The sequence below is a fragment of the Phyllostomus discolor genome, chromosome X, assembly GCF_004126475.2.
Source record: "Phyllostomus discolor isolate MPI-MPIP mPhyDis1 chromosome X, mPhyDis1.pri.v3, whole genome shotgun sequence".
Lineage (NCBI taxonomy): Eukaryota > Metazoa > Chordata > Mammalia > Chiroptera > Phyllostomidae > Phyllostomus > Phyllostomus discolor.
Window position 1 is genome coordinate 97,088,273 of NC_050198.1, and position 18,554 is coordinate 97,106,826.

At 50.7% G+C, this 18,554-nt stretch overlaps 1 protein-coding gene across 4 annotated transcripts in view; it reads right to left on the minus strand.

Annotated features, from left to right (window-relative positions):
• Window positions 1–18,554, minus strand: part of STARD8 (StAR related lipid transfer domain containing 8) — a 77,251-nt gene that overhangs the window by 22,184 nt on the left and 36,513 nt on the right. Inside the window, exon 1 of one of the 4 annotated variants that reach the window (XM_028522538.2) lies at window positions 17,462–17,658. The exons of 1 other annotated variant lie outside the window; for it this stretch is intronic. In XM_028522538.2, the coding sequence (XP_028378339.1) occupies window positions 17,462–17,579 (118 nt within the window). In that variant the 5' untranslated portion in view covers window positions 17,580–17,658. Of the gene's footprint in view, window positions 1–10,304; window positions 10,630–17,461; window positions 17,659–18,554 lie in introns of those variants that run through there. 2 more of the 4 variants (XM_028522540.2, XM_036016969.1) reach the window with 2 other exon arrangements.

The window sequence follows — 18,554 nt, forward strand, 5'->3', positions numbered from 1 at the left end:
CCTTCTCAAAAGCACAAGAGTCTATCTCCCCAACTCAACCAAAGCTCAACTCCATCGGGTCCTACTGGTCTCTGAATCCTCACTGCAGTGTGGTAATAGCTACTGAATGTTCTGGCAACACCCAGACAGGAAGTCCTGCTTCCTAACTAAACAGTGTGTGTGGGCCTCTGACTCCACCCCTTCTCTGGTTATCCCTACAGCAAGGACACAGAACTGAGCACACACCTGAACCTCAGGGTACTGGCTCACTGGCAGAATGTTGCCCCGGGGCAGAAACCACAGGGCCAGGAACCCGGGCCCAGAGATATGAGAAGGGAAAACAAACCATCCGTCCTTGAGGGTAGAGGCGGTCTGGCTTCAAGGAGCGCTTAGCTCTCCCATCCCCAGCTCCTTCAAGGACACCCAAGAGCACTTGACAGAAGGGACATGCGCCATCTCCTGCTTCCCTCTCTTGGCCTGAAAAGTCTTGGCGGTCACCCGTTTTGACCCTGTGCCACCACTTCTACATCCCACCCCCTTGCCTACTTCCCTTTCCTTTTTCTGAGGCCAAATATAAATTCCCGGACAGGAAATGCCTTGAAGGAGCTTGTCCCCACCCTGAGATCCAGAGAAAACTGTCCCTGACACAAAGGAAATGGGCTTGAGAGAGGTAACCTCCTCAGCCCAGGCCTGTTCTCCCTCTGGAAGCAAGGGACACAACCCCTCTCCTGAGTGCCGTGGTCAGCCAGCCAAGCCAGGCAAAGGGAGGGCTGTGATGCTGAGTACAAAGAGACAATGAGTCCCTAGGGCCTTGGGGGCAGGAGGTGACAACATTCAAGCTCAGACCTCGGTGGAGCAGAGGGAAACAGAGCTCAAATTGGTGGCCAAAAGGCTGTGTAAGACCTAAGATGATAGAAGTTTGGTGGTACAGTGGGAAGAATAACAGGCTGACAGTCTGAAGACACAGCTTTTAGTCCTGGCTGTGCTGATTGTTGATGACAATATTTATAACACTGAATGTAATTATAAGTAATTAATGTAGACACTAATATTTACTGAGCACGTATTATGTGCCAGATTGTATGGGGCAAAACTTAACTTCTCATGTCTCAGTGTCATTATCTGCAGAATTGTGATATGATCATAGCACCATCAACATGGGGTTTCTATAAATATAAAATGAGATAATAATAACAGCCAAAAGGTCATTGTTATGTCCCAGGCATTTCTTTAGCTCCTTTTTATGTGGTTTAAGTCACTGAATCTTCACGACCACCCTGTGAGGTAAGTGCTCTGATCATCTATTTGACAGATGAGAAAACTGAGGCCCAGAGATAGCAAGCAACTTGCCCAAGGTCAGCAGCTGAGAAGTGGTGAACCAAGATGCAAATCCAGGCAATCTGGCTCCAGAGTCAGAGCCACCAAGTTACAAGCCTCCTCATTAAATAGGAGAAATCACCTGACACACACACACACACATACACACACACACACACACACACACACACACACACAGAAATACCAGGATATTTACAGTAACGAATCCTTAGCCTGAAGTAAATTTTTATCAATGGAGAAAGCACTTGGGTCACCCCACATCTCGTTTGGTCCCCACATCAGCCCTATCCAAAGCAGGCCTACTTACTGCACAAGTGGATAAACTCAGGCTATGAAAGGTCAAGTGGCTTTTATTGGACTGCAGATGGGGCTAAGAGCCCACCTAAATGTTCACAGCCCTCCTGTTAATCTGTAACCATGTCAGTCTCCCTAGGCTCTCCCATCAAATCTACTCCCTCTTGGCTATGCACTTACTAATTTTACCTGAGCACTTACTTGGTGCTAGGCCCTATGTATGTTGGCACCAAGGTCTGAAAACTGTAAAAAAGTCAAACTCCCCTGGAGTACTTGGCCATAGATGCTACCAGGCCCATCCTTCCCAAGGAGGCAGAGGCTACTAAGATGAACTGTCCTTTGTAGCAGCCCCTGCACCTGGTTTGGATGCAAGGTAACAGAGAATGAGCTCAAAAGCAATGGAGCTGGCAGGTGGGACAGCCTGATGGAAGGAAGTTTGCAGCACCCAAGGGCCCTGAGGTAGGAACACTGTGGGGAGAGCTATAGCTTCTGGACAAAACTAACTCCCCCCCACATATACCCAACTCTAGTATGGGCCACACCAGCTGGAAGGATCAGAAAGTTAATCCAATTAGCCCCCTGCCTATCCCTAATCACCCATACCTTCTAAATGATGCAACCCAGTTGTCAAGACAGCTCATTAAAATGCCTCTCTTCCCTGATGCCACCCAGTACCCTGGTGTCCACCTGCCAGTGCTGGAAGGTGCTAATCAAGTGAGCCTGCTGCTGCTGTCAGAACTACCCCCATATCCCTCCTGCACACCCTCCCCCAACCTCAATGCAGTTCTGCTTCAGAGCATCAATACCCAGCCCTTCAAGTTTTCTCTCCTGTCCATCTGTCCACCTAGGGAGGGGATCAGACAATAGATCTGGGTACTATCTGCCCAGGAGAGACTGATCACTGGTGGGTGTGATGAGCAGTCAGGGGCAGAAGGGAGACCCAAGCCTCAGCTCTTACCTCCTGTGCAGGCATCTGGAAAAGGGCAAGGAGAGGCATGGCACAGTGGCTAAGCGTATGGGCAGTGGGGTCAGTCTGCCTGGGTGGTGATCCCAACTGCATCACTCCCCATCTGCATGAGTTTGGATACGTTCCTCATTTAACCTTTCCTTGCCTCAGTTTCTTCATGTGTAAAATGGGGATGATGAGAGCCTACCTTATAGCACTATCATGGGAGATAAGTAACTTCAAATGTGTCAAGAATCTAGAAGCATTCACTATTGTTATGGGTGTTTCACTGGTACTACAGCCTGTTGCAGTGTCACAACTGCCAGTAAAGGAGGCCAGAGGAAGGCCCTGTGGGTGACCATGGCCAGGGACAGCTTTTCTGGATAAGGGAGGTAGACTCTGAAGTGACAGAAAAATCCAGACCTAAGGCCAAGGAGGTGGCAGGTTGGAGCACAGCACATCCCCAGTTCAGTGAAAAAAAAAAAAAAAAGTATTACTAAAGAACAACAACAAGAAGAATTCTGTTCATATTGTTGGCTCTAATACTGAACAATCCCATGAGGTAGGCACATATCTCCATTTTAGAGCTGATCAAATGGAGGCTCACAGGTGTTAAGACATTTGCTCAGTGTCACACAGTGTTGCATACACCAGAGCACCTGCTCTTCATGACACTGTCCTGCCCCAGGGACCATGGGTACAACTCAGGTCCACATACCCCTCTTTGTTTTTCCCATTTAGAAGGCCCTACTCAGGTGGGGGCCAATCAGTTCAGATGTCTGAGGCAAGGGCTTCACAAGCTCCCTGTCCCTGTCCCTGTCCCTGCCCCAGCTGCATTGACCTCAGTCTGGAGCAGAAACACTGGCTGCAAGTGCCTCTCTCACACCTCAGACAGCCCAGCCTTTGGCAAGCCCAGATAAAGAACAGGAAATCCTCAGCCACCTCCCCAGGAGGTCGCTCCCTCAACCATGGGAACAGAGTGCAGCCTGGACACAGGTTCCTCTGCTGCCTTGGCTGGCGGGGGTGGTTTGGGGGAAACAGAAAGGACTGATTGTCAGGAGACCTTGGTTCCAACTGCTCCCTCCCCGGAGACCGTGCCCTTCCCCCTGCTTGGGCCTCAGGTGGAGATCATGAGGCTCACGCTGGGGGATCACACCATCTATCTTTCTGCACTGCTCTGACAACAGAATGGGATCATGGAAGTGAAAGTGCTTGGGATACTTGAAAGACACAGGAGGATTCCTCGTTGTCATGGTCACTGACTGCTACAAGAGGAATGACTGGGTTGGTGTTTCTCCCGGTCTGATTCACCCTTCTAGGCTCCACTGTGGGCATGGCTAATACTCATTTCCGGCTTCAATGCTCCTTAAAATATCCCCTTCCCCCAACCCCCACCAGCTCAAGAGAAGAAAGCAAGTGGCAGGACAACAGTATACACTGGCAGCTGCCACACAGTACACTGTAGTCAACTCATCAAGGGGAGTGCCTCCTCTCACCAGTGCTATGGGGGCACAGGAAGGTGGCCTTCCTCTCCAAGGGTCCCCCAGTCATGGGAGCCGGCTGGATCTGAATGATGGACAAATCAGAGAGAGAGCTGTAGGAGGTGCTTGGACCCAGGATTCTGTAGTCCAGAAAAAGATCATGGAGAACTTTTCTGGAAAAATTCAGACTAGACATAAACAGTACAGTGAGGAGTTTCTAGATCCCCATTTCCCACCCCAAAGGCCACAAACAGTAGTATATGCAGAGGACGGTAGTGAGACTGTGAAGGAGACTGGTGTCAGGTCCCTGGAGGGTCACCTGGAAAAGCTGAGGCTGTGTGGCCTGGAGAAGATGCAGGGGAACTTGGGTTCTATTCTCAGAACTCTGAAAGTCAGAGAGAGCAGACAGGGTCTAGGTGGTCATAGGGAGAAGAGCAAGGGCCCAGGGGTAGAAATCACAGAGAGAAAGAGTTCAGCTCAACATAAAATAAAACTTTTGGATATTCTATGGATGAAAGCAACTGCCTTGAAACACTGCACTCCTAGGTATTGAAGATGCATGAACAGGAATCGTACAAGTGTTTAGCGGGAAGACCCCAACTGCAGAAGGACAGTTGGACCGAATGCCCTCTAAAGGCCCTTCTTCAGTGAGCTCTGTCTGCTTCCTACCTCTGGAGCATTATGGGAGAAAGCATAAAGGTGACTTGAGCTGACTAGGCCCTCAGCTGGTTCCCACAGAGACCTGGGATCCCAGCAGCGCCTTGGGCTGGTACTACCCAGGGGGAACAGGTCATTCATTAACTTGCAGTTCCATGGGTCAGAGGGTAGCCAGCTGGGACAGACACAAACATGGGGAGGGACTAGAAATCAAACTGCACGAAAGCCCATGCTCAAGGAAAACCCAAGCTGTGGCAGTGCAGTACCCCACAAGCCCAAACTGATCAGCCAGGCGAGGATATTTAGTGACTGGGTCAGTCAGAATTCGAAGCCAGCTTACCTTTGCCTTGTGGGTAGGAAAAGAGTCTTGACTGGGAACATATACTTTCATAGCTGGAAGGGAGCTTGGGAGACTGCTGAGTTCGTGTCAGCTGCCCTTCCCATTTTAAAGATGTTGGAACTGAGGCCCAGGGAAAGCAAAAGTCTTCTCTAACATCATTCATGAAGAGGTAGCTGTGGAGAGGCACACCTAGAAGCCAGGTTTCCTGACTCGACAGTGAGGCCCATAGGGTTCATGAAATGTTGATTCCTTTTCTTCTCGCTGACACTGCGGAAAATGGCTTGTGGTCTAGAGCTTTCTAAATTGGACCTGGGTCCTAGCCTGACCCTTCCCAACTCCCATTGCCTGTCAACATGCAGGCTCTCTGAGGCAGGTCTCCTCTTGCAGCCTGGCAGCAATAGTGTGGCTGGCAGCTCACATCCCAGCCTGGTGTGGAGGGCCCCATAGCTGTGCTGGAACAGACATACATGTGGCCCCATCCTACCCCAAGTAATGGCAGATCCTCTGCGTGGGCATTCCCCACTCTTTCAGACTTTTAAAATGAGCCAGGGTGATCAACTGCTCCTGGAAACACCCTTACCCTGCCCCCCAACTCTGACGACTAAAAAAACCCCTCACCCCACTGCCCATAGGAATCCCTGTCAACTCAATTCCTTCACTACCTAAGCTGAATGTGTGTCCTTGAAGCAATGTGAATAACTACTTCTGTTTGCCCAAGCGAAGACAGAGGGGCAGAAGTTTAATTGGCCCCAGAAGTTCCCATGACTGAATGAATGTTTGTTAATGTCCCCTTGGGGTAAGGTGACGGTTCAGGATGGGGTCCCTTTAAGGCCTGAGGTGGACAAGGAATTGGTTAATGGCCATGCCCAAGAGGTGACTTTCCAAGGTGGTTATTATGTAGCTCAATCATTAACCAAGCAGTGGCAGGACCCCAGGCTTGTAGGAAAAAAAGCCACTCCTTTCCCAAGGACAGCCCAAGAGCAGGAGGCCGCAGACAGGGAGAGTACTTGTGGGGTCTGTCCGCCCCTCTCACAGCCTGCTCTGGGGAGGTGGGAAGAGAGGCCCAGACGAGGGAAGTTCTCCCTTTGCCCCACGCGAGGGTGGAGGAGGGCTGGCCCGGATACAGAGGAAGTCAGCACACCCTTACTGGGGCGGGAGGGAAAAGCGAGACAGTGAGGGTTTTTATCATGAATGAGAGAGGAAGCTCAAAGCTGGGCCATGGCGATTAGATGACAAGTTGGGAAAGACGCTCATCCTGAATGCATCCTGTTTTGCTCCAAACTGGCCTCAGGGGCCAGGAACAGGGGAGGGGCTGGGAGGAGAGTAGCCTCCCAGGAATTCTCCCAGGTCTGCGGACCTCAAGCTCCTGGATGGTCCTGAATCTGGGGAGGCAAGTGGGAGAGTTAGAACTCCCACTTACCACTTACAGAACCAGGGCACAGAGGTTGCACAAGAAGCCTCCATGAGGGAGCCTTGAAGCTGAAGCCCCACAGACAGGGTGGCTGTGCTGTAAAACGAAGGCTAAAGCTCCATAGTCCCTCCAGCTCGAACCTTTCCTGAGCCTCTATTCCAAGGTTCAGCTCAAATGTCACTGCCTCTATCAATCAATCACCTTCCCCTTAATCAAAAGCACTCACTCCCTGGTCAGGCCTCCCAGGGCAGAATGCCCTCCTAAACAACTGGAAATATGAACACTGCCAGGATACATGGCGATATTTAGGGGCTTTTAATTGCACTAGTGGTACCATGGCTATATTTTTTGAGGCCCTATCTTGTAGAGCTACACATGGAACAATTTGTGGATAAACTGATAAGGTGTTTGGGATTTATTTCAAAATAACAAGAAAGATGGAGGTACAATTAAGGCAGGATGGGCCATGGACTAATGGCTGTTCAAGGTTGGTGATGAGTACATGGAGCCTTATTAGCCAACAACATTTCTACTTTTATATATACTTGAAATTATTTTTAAACCTTTTCATTTATTTTTAGAGAGAGGAAGAAGATAGGAAGAAAGAGAGGGAAACATCAGTGTGTGAGAGAAATGTGAATCAGCTGTCTCTCGCATGCACCCCAACCAGAGACCATGCCTACAACCCAGCCTTGACCAGGAGCCGAATCAGTGACCTTTTGCTTTGCGGGATGATACTCAACCAGCTGAGCCATGCTGGTCAGGGCTGAAATTATTTTTTTTAAGATTTTATTTATTTATTTTTAGACAGAGGGGAAGGGAAGGAGAAAGAGAGGGAGAGAAACATCAATGTGTGGTTGCCTCTCACACACCCCTTATTGGGGTGGGGATCTGGCCTAGAACCCAGGCATGTGCCCTGACTGGGAATCAAACCAGTGACCCTTTATTTTGAAGCCCATCCTCAATCCATTGAGCTACACCAGCCAGGGCCTGAAATTCTTCATAATAATTTTTTCTAAAGCCCTCACCAAAGTGAAGACTTGGTGTGTCACGTATTATCTATGCCACTAACTTCCAAACTAGATGGTAGACTCCCTAAAGGTGCAGTTATACCTGTGTCCTCCACAAAACCGAGCACCAAGCCTGGACTTAATCATCTGTATAGAACCTGGTAGTTTACAAAGCACTTGGCAATGGATCACCTCATTTAATCCACCAAAGTTGAATAAGTGGGGGAAAAATCCGAGAGTCTTAGAGGTCAAGCACAGCAGCACAGCCTGGATCCCCTGTTCTCTGCTGCATACCACCCTGGACCCCCCACCCTGAGCACTTCCATCAGTTCTACAGTCCCTGCCGGTTGAAGTAACAGGTATAGCAATAGTCAGCATGCCAGTTCCCAAGGCAGAATGCTGGGCAAGAAGAGACTTAACATACAAACACAGCACTTCAGATTGTGACAACAATCCACACTGTAGTTTTCAACCCACTGATTCAAGTTTACCAGGACCAACACCCCTCCTACACACACACACACACACACACACACACACACACACTCCCCAAGACCCTAAATCGTAGATGAATAGAGCTTTAATAAACACTTGACACAACAACTGTGTGGGCAGCCCATTGTTCAACTACTCTGTTTATGGTTGCAGGGTGAAACTCACACTTCCCCTCCTAAAACCCTTTTATCTTTCTTTATTTTACCTGATAACAGTCTCCCAAAGACCCTGGGCTATGATACTCATCCTACCGAAAACAGCACAAGGAAAAAAGTTCTCCCCATTGTATTCAAGCCAGTGGCAACTCCTTTCAGCCAGAAACTCCTGGCCCTGTCTTTGTTGAATCTCATCTTTCCAGGGGTGCAAAAGGGAGCTCCAGGAGTCTCCTAGCCAAAATGCACCAGCAGCTGCAACAGCATCCTGATCAGAGAGACTCTGTTCTTTCCTCTTGAGACCTTCTGACTTTCCTGTCACTGCTGCTATCCCTATACCTGGCTCCAGGGGTCCTCTGCTCCTTCTCTAATCAGTAGCCCTAAAAATGAAATTGTAAAACTTCAAGAAGAGAGAAAGGGTCAAAGTTTGGGCTTCCATGTGCCACCTTCTTTACTCCTCTGCTAAAACTGAGAAGGTATTGTGCTTTAATATGGAAGCCTCACCCCCAACACGCACACAGGGTACACAGCCCCTTTGCACAACGTCAACCCCTCTTCTAGCTCTAAACACCTGCAGATGTCTCACCTCCCAACAACCTTTTGTCCCCATATCAGGTAGGGGAGCTACAGACACACAGATAGGGTTAGCATGATTCTCCAAGAGTTTCTTAAGGGGTAGAAAGAAAGCAAGCAAATAGGAGAGACCAAATGAACTCTATCCATATCGTATTTTGTAGCCCTAACTACAGGGGTCCTGGGAGCAAAAATCCCAAATCCCAAATCCAGAACATAGTTGGAGAAAGGCCAAATGCTGGAAATGAGGACCAGTCCAGAATGTTCAGTGATATAGTAGCAGTGGTTTTAGGGTGAAACAGTCCCCTGCCCCCAACATCATCATTCCCATCACACTCTTCCCACTTGCTCCATCAACCACTCAGAAGCCACCTGCAACCCCCACCTTCATTGCACCCTTGGGCTGGCTGCCTTCTCATTCCCACACAAAATTTGTCTTCCTCCATTCCAGGAAGATGAAAGTGAAGGGAAAATTCAGAAAGCAATAAGACAGATGGTGGGTGGGAACAACAACCACTAGAGTGGGGATGGGAACAGGTCCCACAGTAGGAGTCAGGGTTTGAAAATAGCCTTGGGTGTGATTCATCACCCTCTTCTCTGGTCGGCAGACCTCGGTGCTCCAAGTGGGAAGGAAACAAGTCAGGGGCCTCCAGCCCAATCTCTGGGGCAGCAAGTTCTGTCTTGACTCCGCCCCTCCCCACCTTCAATCTGGCCATTTACCCGCCCCACCACCACTAGTTTGGTTAGCTGCATAATTACCACAAAGCTCTCCACCTGCATAGCTCCTCTCACCCTGAGCATCTCAGAAACAAACTTTCACCTGCCAGTTAGGAGCCCGGAGCCACACATGGAGTCACCAGATGTCAGGGCGGAAGAGACCAGCCCTTTAGACCCCAAAATCTAGCTACCCCACCACCTGAACTGCAGTTGAAAACACTGACACACAGAAGGCGCATGATTCTGCTAAGGTCAGGTGAATTAGTGGTTGAACCCCAGTTTCTGGAGTCATAATTCAGCACTCAACTTTAAAGAGTCTAGGGAGAAGAGAAATTGAGAGAATCCCAGACCATCTAATTTGGAAATTCCAAAGAACTTCTACTAAAAGGCTCAGGGATTCTCTAACCCAAAACCACTTTGGACTTAATGAGGAAACTGAGCCCTGAAATATGCGACATATCCAAAGGTTTTCACTTGACCCCAGCAGCTACTCTAATACCAGGAAAGTCCGGGCATTTCTCAGAAGGGAAGGCACTGGCAAAGGGAAAGCCCATACCGCCCGACGAGGGGCTTCCTGGAAATGCTCTCAAACACAGAGGAAGGAGGAGACAGTAGGAGAAGCGACATGACCTGAGCCCAGAGCCAGAAGCCCTGCCACCCACATCCAGCTCTAGTCCCCCTCTGAAACCCCAGAGCGATGGCTCCAGACTCCAGCCAGGCCCGGGAATAACGGGCGGGCAGCTGCTTTCCACCACCCCACTCGTGAGGCTTCGCTGGGAGAAACACGGCCGACAGGCTCAGGGAGTCCCCCAATTTCGGCGACTCCAACCCCAAATTCCGGGACAAAGGTAGCTTGGCTCGCTTCCCCTGCGTAGGTCTGGATGTTCCCATGCTGTCACCCCAACTCCTACCTGGAGGCCGCGTCCACCGCCTTCGGTCAGAGACCCAGACAGAGCTGCCAGCGGGCAGGAAGCGAGCTCAGGCAGGACTACCGCGTCCCGGGAACGCGCGGAGCCCGGGGTCGGGCGGGGGTAACGGTGCCAGCCAGTGAAGCAGCTGCTGCAGCTCCTTAGCTGTTGTCAAACGGAGGCCACTCAGCGCAGGTGGGGAGGGAGCAGCCGGGAGTAGGGCAGTCGGGACGCCCCGCCCACCTATAGGGCCCTCGACCAATGAGGATGTAGCCCGGCCCACCAGACTACTCAGAAAGTCGTCCAAATTGTAGTGGGCGGGGCTCTTCCTCCTACCTCCTCCAATCCTCTCGCGGCTGCCTCTTCCTCAGGTCACACCGCTAGGTGGGGGGGGGGCCGGTGGTGGTAAAGGCGCTAGCCCAGAGCCAGCGACTGGGTGAAGGAGCAAGTGGGCCAAGGGACACACACTAATATTTATTGAGATCTGTATGTGTCTGGCACCGTGTGGGAGATTTAAGTACACGTGCCATGTGCACGGGAGGGTTCAGTGGCTGGCTGAGGATAATGTACCGGGAGTTCAGAAGACACAGCTTCCCTGTGAGATCTAATTAACAGGGGCAACCAAGAGAGAACAGAGACATTAGATGTTTGAGCAGGAAGTTGCCATTACCCCCTTGCCAGGCTCCAGCATTCTGCAACTTCCCCACTCCCCCCATCTTTCTATCCCAAGTGCAAATTCTACCTCCGCAGAGAAATGCATGGAAAACTTGGGGGCATCTGCATTAATCACCACAGGAGAGAGCTCCCAAGAGTTGTAACGGCAAGTACCACAAGAAAGCCAGTTTAAATTCATTAAGAAAGTGTTAAGATTTCATTTCTTTCTTGCTTCTCCTCACAAGAGTGAAACACAAGTTCACAACCTTGATTTCATTGTTGAATTTCAGACTCCTATTAGTCAGGGATGGGAGTATCCAAGAGTCCATACATCCAACCACCATCCTCCACACTTACAAGTACAGAAACTGAGAATAGATGATCACTTAAGTTTATCCAGCAAATCCATGACAAGGAAAATACCTGCACACTGCTATTTTCTCCATACCTAACAGATGAGAGAAATGAAGCTGAGGTTCCTAGAAAGGAGGTACTGAATTTATCTAACTTGTTGGTTAGAGTACCCAACACAGATGAGAGCAAAACTTAGTGATTCTTAGCACAGCAACTTTCTTAGGGTCACTGGAGGCAGTGGCAGAGCCAGACCTAATGCCAGGCACCCCTTCCTGCCTGACCTTCGGTCCATAAAGCCAAACTGGAATTCTCCTGCTTTCCTTCCCTAGTGTCCCTGGTGAGAATCAAAGGAGAAATAATGAAACAAGGCTACCTCAAGTGTGTACCCTTCCTTTCCTTGCAATGGCAAGACTACAGGTGGCACTTTGTTCAAGATGAGCCACATCCCTGTGGGTCTTGTATGGGGATGAGGCTCACCAGGACTCACTCCAGGATACAAAATCCTACCCAGAGTCAGGTACACTTATGATGGGTGGGAAGAAAGACAACCTCTTTTCTGAGGCTAGGCTGTTACATTTCTAAGCAGCCCCAAGGCTCTGAGTTGGCGCCAAACTTATCTTGCTTCAGGAAAACGTTGCAAGGATATTAACAGTGTGGGCCCTGCAATTATCCTACAGCTCCCCTAAGGGCAGGAAACCAGGTCACAGCCCATTCTTTCCACCCCATGGCGCCAAGCACTGTGCCTATAGCAGCTACTCAGTAATGTTTACTTACTAATGGATGAGTGAATTGTGAAAGATATGCAAGGAGCAACCATGAATACATTACAATCGTATGAATAATGAGCAAGCTCAATTTATCTTTCAGTAGATACATTTAACTAACTCAGATATGATGGGCTCTGAGACACCCAGTTCTTTTTTTTTTTAAAGGGCAATCAAACCAGAAAACTACAGAGAGTACAAAAAGTACAAAAGGTACAAAAAGAGCAATTGCTATAAATAACTAGAACAAGAGCTTCCCAGTGTCTGGCATAGAGTAGGTACTCAATAAAAATACACGTTGAATTGTTTGAGTGAACACAATTGTCAGGAAAAATTACCATCTTAATATCTGCCATTCATACTGTGACATTTTGAAATGGCCCAAGGGATGTCTGGTCTATTTCTTTAGGTCTTGTTTGATCTCCTTCTGTTATCCCATGAGCTTCAGAAAGGCAAAAATAGCTCAACCACTAGAAAGACAAAGAGAACTCATCTCTTTCAATACCACCACCATCTCTTGCTCCCCAAGCCACCCCCAACCCTCCAAACTATGCCAGAGTGTTGCATATGGTGCCTGGAACAGATGAGGAAATGGTACCTTCTCACAAGCTCCTTTTTGCATTTTGAGTGGCCTTGAAGATAACTGAAGCCTTTAGAACTGGAGCTTTTAGATCCTTGGCGTCACTTTTCCCACAAGCCCCATTCTTGCTTGTGTGTCCCATAGTACCGCTGCTACTGTCCTGGGTGCCTGCTCAGCCACCAGACAGGAAAACAGAGTGCATGAGGGCTGGCTGAGGGCCAGTAAAAAAAGCTTTGGGGTGCATGCATGCATACATGCATTTGTATGCCCAAGGCATGGGGCTTCCCTCCTTCTACCACAACTGCATCAGGCAAAAGGCAGGACAATGGACTCTGTAGCAAGACAGCCTGGGTACAAAGCCCAATTCTGCTAGTAACTAGTTGTGTGAACTTGGGCAAATTACTTTTCAACATTTTGTGATTCAGTTTCCTCATCTCTCAAGTGTGGATGATAATCACAGCCCTGACCTTATACAGCTGTTGAACAGATCCTCTGGGCTAAATCACACTTACAATATTGGCCGGCACATAAAAAAGTGCTTCTAAGTGTTAGACACAGTGGAAGCCCTGGATCAGGAAGTGGGAGAGCTGGGTGTTAGTCTCAGCTCTCCCACTCTCTGGCTGTGTCACCCAAGGCAAGTCATCATGTGCTCCAACATTCAGTCCCTTCACCTGTCCAATGAAGGTAGAGCACAACCCCTAGCAGGCTGAGTTGAGACAATGAATATGAGGGTACACTGTAAAGGGTGGCAACAGGTGGCAGGATGGCAGTGCATGTGTTACAGAGCTAAGCTTTTCTCCAGGGCTAATCGGCCTTTTTTTTTTCCCCCTAGGCAGTGGCAGGGAGAAACTCCATATGCTATTACCCTGAGCCTCACTCCAAGACACCTGGTTCCCAATAAGTGCCTATCTGAGGGTTTGCAGCAGTCCCTACACACCTCCCTGCCTAGGAATGGGGGTTCCTGAGGCTGTTGCAGGCAGACCCCTGGCCCTATTCTGGAATGGCTGAGAGTAACTTCAGGAAAAAACCAAACAGACCTTTCCACTACTCTTTTCCATGGAGCTCAAGAAGCAGCAGCAAATAATTCCAGGAAACTCAGCCAGGAACGACAAAAGGGGAGAAGAAGCCTGAGGGGAAAATGAATTACACTCGGACAGGCCCATCCAGCACATGACCACGGGTGCCCTCACACTTGCACACACATTCCTGCATGCCTCATCGAAAGCCCACCCGTCAGGCCCGGGAAGATAAAGGCCAGCTCCCTGGTGGCTCGGGGCCCCCACCCAGCCTCATGAAAGGGGGCTATTGATCAGGATCCTACAACATGGGATAGTTTAGTACACCTCATCAAAAAAAAATCCTCAGGAGCCATGGCTATGGCAGGGGGGTGTGAACTAAGAGGAGCAGCCAGAGTAGGGCTAGACATGGGGAGGCAGAGAGGTGGTAGTGGGAGGGGCTTGCAACGGTGAGGGGCACACAGGCACCTCACTGAATGAGCATTACTAAGTGTGGGGGGGGAGGCTGGAGAGCTAGGTCCTGAGAGGAGTACAAACACTGCTTCTCAGCCCAGGGACCACTATAGGGGGGTGCCCACTCTACACACCACACACCTTGGAAGGGGGACTTCTGTGCTAGGCTGGGAACCCTGGGCTGGTTGTGTGGGGAGCTAGAGCACTGGCCAAGCCAAGCACAGGCCAAGGGAGTTTCAGAGGTCCCTCACCCTCTCTGGGCTCCCCCTCCTTAAGCAAGGACCCAGAGGCACTCATTCCCTCCAACCCGCCTCCTAGAGCCATTGAGAAGTAAGTGTTAGGGCAGCTCATGAGACCTCCAGGTACCTGGATCCAGGTCCACTCAGTCACTGTCCCTGACTCTCCCCCAGACACCCCGAATCTTGTCCCTTTTCCCCACAACAAACACCAAAGTGTCAGCTTGATGAAGGGCTGGCCCCCAGTCTCCATGTAACAGACCCACCAAGCCATGATAGTCTGAGGGGCCCCATTTCACACCCAGGATGGGTCCCTGGCCTGGCTTCACTGGTCCATCTCAAAGGGGCAAGAGGTTGTCTACTGTAGGCAGATGGAGCATTTCCCCTCCCCAGTTCCCTCAGGGAGGCCTGCCTGCCTTGGCCCAAATAAATAGGTGAGGTCGCCCTGAGCAGAACACTTAAGGATTGTAGCATTGACACCCAGAGCAGTATGTCCACCCACTCCACACCCCACCCCATTTCTGTCCTTCAGAAGAAGGTCACAGGGTGGTAAGGGAAGATGAAGAAAGGCAAATCCATTTCTAACACAAGCGTCCTTGCACCCACTCCACGCTCACATACAAGCAGTGGAGGTTAGGGTAACCCTCTTTCAACCCCCCTCTCCAATAATCTCCTCTGCCTGATTTAGTTCAGCCCTCAAGCTTGCTCCTTCCTGACTAGGCTCAGTTTCCTCATCTGAAAAGAAACAGGGCTGGACCATGGTTTCTAGGGTCCCTTCTTTCCAGCACATTCTCTGCTTCTGTGAGCTTCTCTGTGTGTTCCCGTAGGAGCGGTGCTCCCAGAAAGGCAACATTCATGGGGCTTCTGCAGAGGAATGGGGGGGTGGGGGCATGAAGGTCCTCTGAGGATGGGTAATAGCTGAGGGCCAGGCCAAAAAAAGCAAAGTGAGAAAAAAGGAAGGGGGTGCTCAGGTGAAAAGGCAGAGGACGGGAAACCAATCTGGCCTAGAAGGTTGGGGACAAGGCCTCCGCCTCCAACACTGACCCCAGCTCACCCTTCGGCAATGGACACCCTGAGCCCTTAAACAGAGTTCAGGATCCTGCCCCCATGCCTGCCACCCTTCCACATGTCCCTCTGGGGAAGGAGCTCCCAGGACACAACCTGGGAGGGTGAGGAGGAGCTGGAAGAGGAGGGGAGATGGGGCTCTTCCTTACCACCCAAGGCTCCCCCATCAATCAGCCTGACCTCTGGTGCAACCAAATCCAGCGCCCATGAAGTTGGAGGGCTGCAGGGGGCGTGGAGGGGGGAGGCACTTTTACAGGCTATGCCCAGAGCCTGGCCTACTCCACCCCTGTGACTCTGCGTCTCTAGGACTTAGCAATCTCAATTCAATCAGACACAGCCCATCCCCTGGACACCCAGACATCTCCTTTCCCTGAAGACAGCCCTCAGATGCACCAGGACAACATCAGGGAGAAAGAACCCGGGGAGTGTGGTGAGGCTTGAGGGCCACTCGACACAGAATATGGACTCCTCTTGGTCTTGGAGTCCTTGTCCCCTCACAGTGGGCCCTCCTCTAAGTACAGCTTTCCACCCCCACTCCCCCAATACCCGTTCTGTCCCTCCGGCCCTCCCCCCTCCCCCCTCCCCCCCCCACTCACTCAATAAAAGTTCTTATCTGACTGTCATCCAGGACCAGGGCTTCCCTATGCATATGTATCAACGTGTCGGTCAACATGGGCACCAGCTGCCAACAGGGGGCTAGGGCACAAAACAGGGCAGATAGGCCCAACAGCTGGGGTGTCCCTGTCTTCCTGGAACTGCCATGCCATTACGGGAAGCAACAGCAGCCCCAGATGGAGAATGGCCCACCCAGACAGGTGGGCAGACAGGTTAGGTCCCGGAGGATAGGGTGAGAGGTAGGGCAGTGATGCTTCCAGGTTGGAAACCTTATGTCTCTGGATGAAGAGGACTACACCCTCACCAGGAAACACCAAGAAAGTGGCTCTTGCACCCCACCTCCACCAAGGCTTCTGGAGCAGGGGCAGGACACTGCAACTCTGGCTTCTACTCTGCTTCTACCACAGATATGCTGTGTGACCTTGCTGAGAGTCTCACCCTCTCTGGGTCCCTATGTCCACATTTGTGCAATCAGAGGGTCTGATGTGAGCATCTCCGTGGGCCCTGTCCTTCATTGCATTCATGTTCCATGACAAATCTATGCTGAGAAACCCAACCCAATTTGCCATTTCCTCCCTGCCATTTTGGCAGGAGCAAGGGACAATTTACTGGGGAAAAGGAACAGGCAGAGCCTGGAAATTTTTTTAAGTGCTCAAAGAAATATTTTTTAAAAAGACAAAGTGCCAGGCACTCTGGGAGACCTGTTAGAGTGCAAACAGGCCTTGGAATGGAGCTTTTGGTCAATTCGAGCTGACCAAAAATGTGCTGCCAGGGGAATTGGGCTGTGTCGTGAAATTAAGGGACAGAGTTAGGCAGTAAAGGACCCTTGGAAGGATGGGAAATGTCGGAAGCTACTAAATAGGTAGTGATACCCAAGAATATAATGATAAAAAGAGACATAGAAGGACAGACGGACAAACAAGGGAATGAAGAGGTGAAAATGCCCACTGAGGGTCAGACATGTAGTGGGACAGGAAGACAGGAGGGTGGAAGTGCGACATCACAGGCAGAGACAAAGAAACTGCTGCAGGAGTAAGAGGTTTATGAAACACCTACTGTGTGTTAATAACCAAAATAATGTCTCTTTTTCTTGAGTGGAGGATGAAGGCAGAGGGAGAGAGGTGGGTAGGAATGAAGCCAGGCAGTTGGGATAAAAGGACAAGACACCTTGGGACAGAGCAAGAGCTAGCTAAGAATTAGAAGAAAGCAGGCATGCTGAGGTGGAAGGTCTGAAAAAGGGCTACTAACAGCCAGGGGTGGGGTTTCAACAAACGGACCTAGGACTACCAGATGGAACCGGGACTGGAACTGAAGACGAAAGGGCTGGTAACTGGGCTGAGCCACGGGGACGGCAGCGCCGAAACTCTCAGCCAAATGCAGCCGAGCCCTGACCTCCCGCCAGGGTTCGCCCCGCTGTGTTCACCTGGTTTCCAGCGCGGCGCGTCGCCCCGGGTGCCCTTCACACCCCACAGCGTCCTTGGCGTCCAGGTCCTTGGCTTTGGAAGCCGCACAGCCGGCCCCCAGCCCTGCGCCTCAGCCATGCGTCGGCAGCGGCTCCGAAGGCTGCAGGCAGCGAGCTGGATCGCTGGCGCCTCGGGTGGTTGCACCCAGACTGAGCCCACAGCCCGGGAAGGACCGAGGGAGGGCGGGGCTGAGGGAGTCAAGGCCTGGTTATTGCCCCGCCCCCCATAGCAGCTAGAAAGTTCCACGCCCCCACCTTGAGCAGGAACCCACCCCCCACTTTCTTTATCCCACACTGGTCTCAAGTCATTTAGCTCCTATACTCTGGCTCCTTACTGCCACTGAGCCTCGTATCTGACCCTTTCTACCCTGGTCCCCTATTTTAGAGGTGTCTCCTCAAAAATCCCACTCCTTCCTACTCTGTTACCTCAGTGTGACAGAGTGAGGGTCTTCTCTGTCCCCAGGTCAGCCTGTCTGCCACCTATTTACCCCAAATGTCACCAACATGTGACCTTGTGCAGCAGATAGAGAAGGAAGGTGGCTTGTACCACCTAGGCACTCAGTCGCTTCTCACCACTTACCCTGGATCTCTGACCACAGCAAGAGGACCTAGGGTCCACACACAGTCGCCGTGAAACCCGTCTGTTACCAAGATTACCCTGGACTTTATGAGGGGAAGCATGCCTTATAGACTCACTTATGTTACAGATGCAAAACTGAGGCCCAAGAATGCAAATGACTTGGCAATTATCTAAGGAGGGCAATTATCTCTACATTGCAGGACTGTTGTGGGGATACAAAGGGGCTGAGCATGGTGTCCAAGTACAGTGTCTGTAAAGGAAGATTTACTTTTATTCTCCAAGAGATCCACCCTGGAGGTCTACCATGAAAAAGGCCTGGACCCAGGACCCTAAGTTATATAACTTAAGTTCCCTTAGCCCTGGCCTCCACATGCAGCAAGCAAACTTGCATTACCTGATCTGCCTTTGTGCACAATGGAGGGAAGACAGAAAGCTGCCAGCTCTCAGACCTGGCATTTCCACTCCACATCTGGT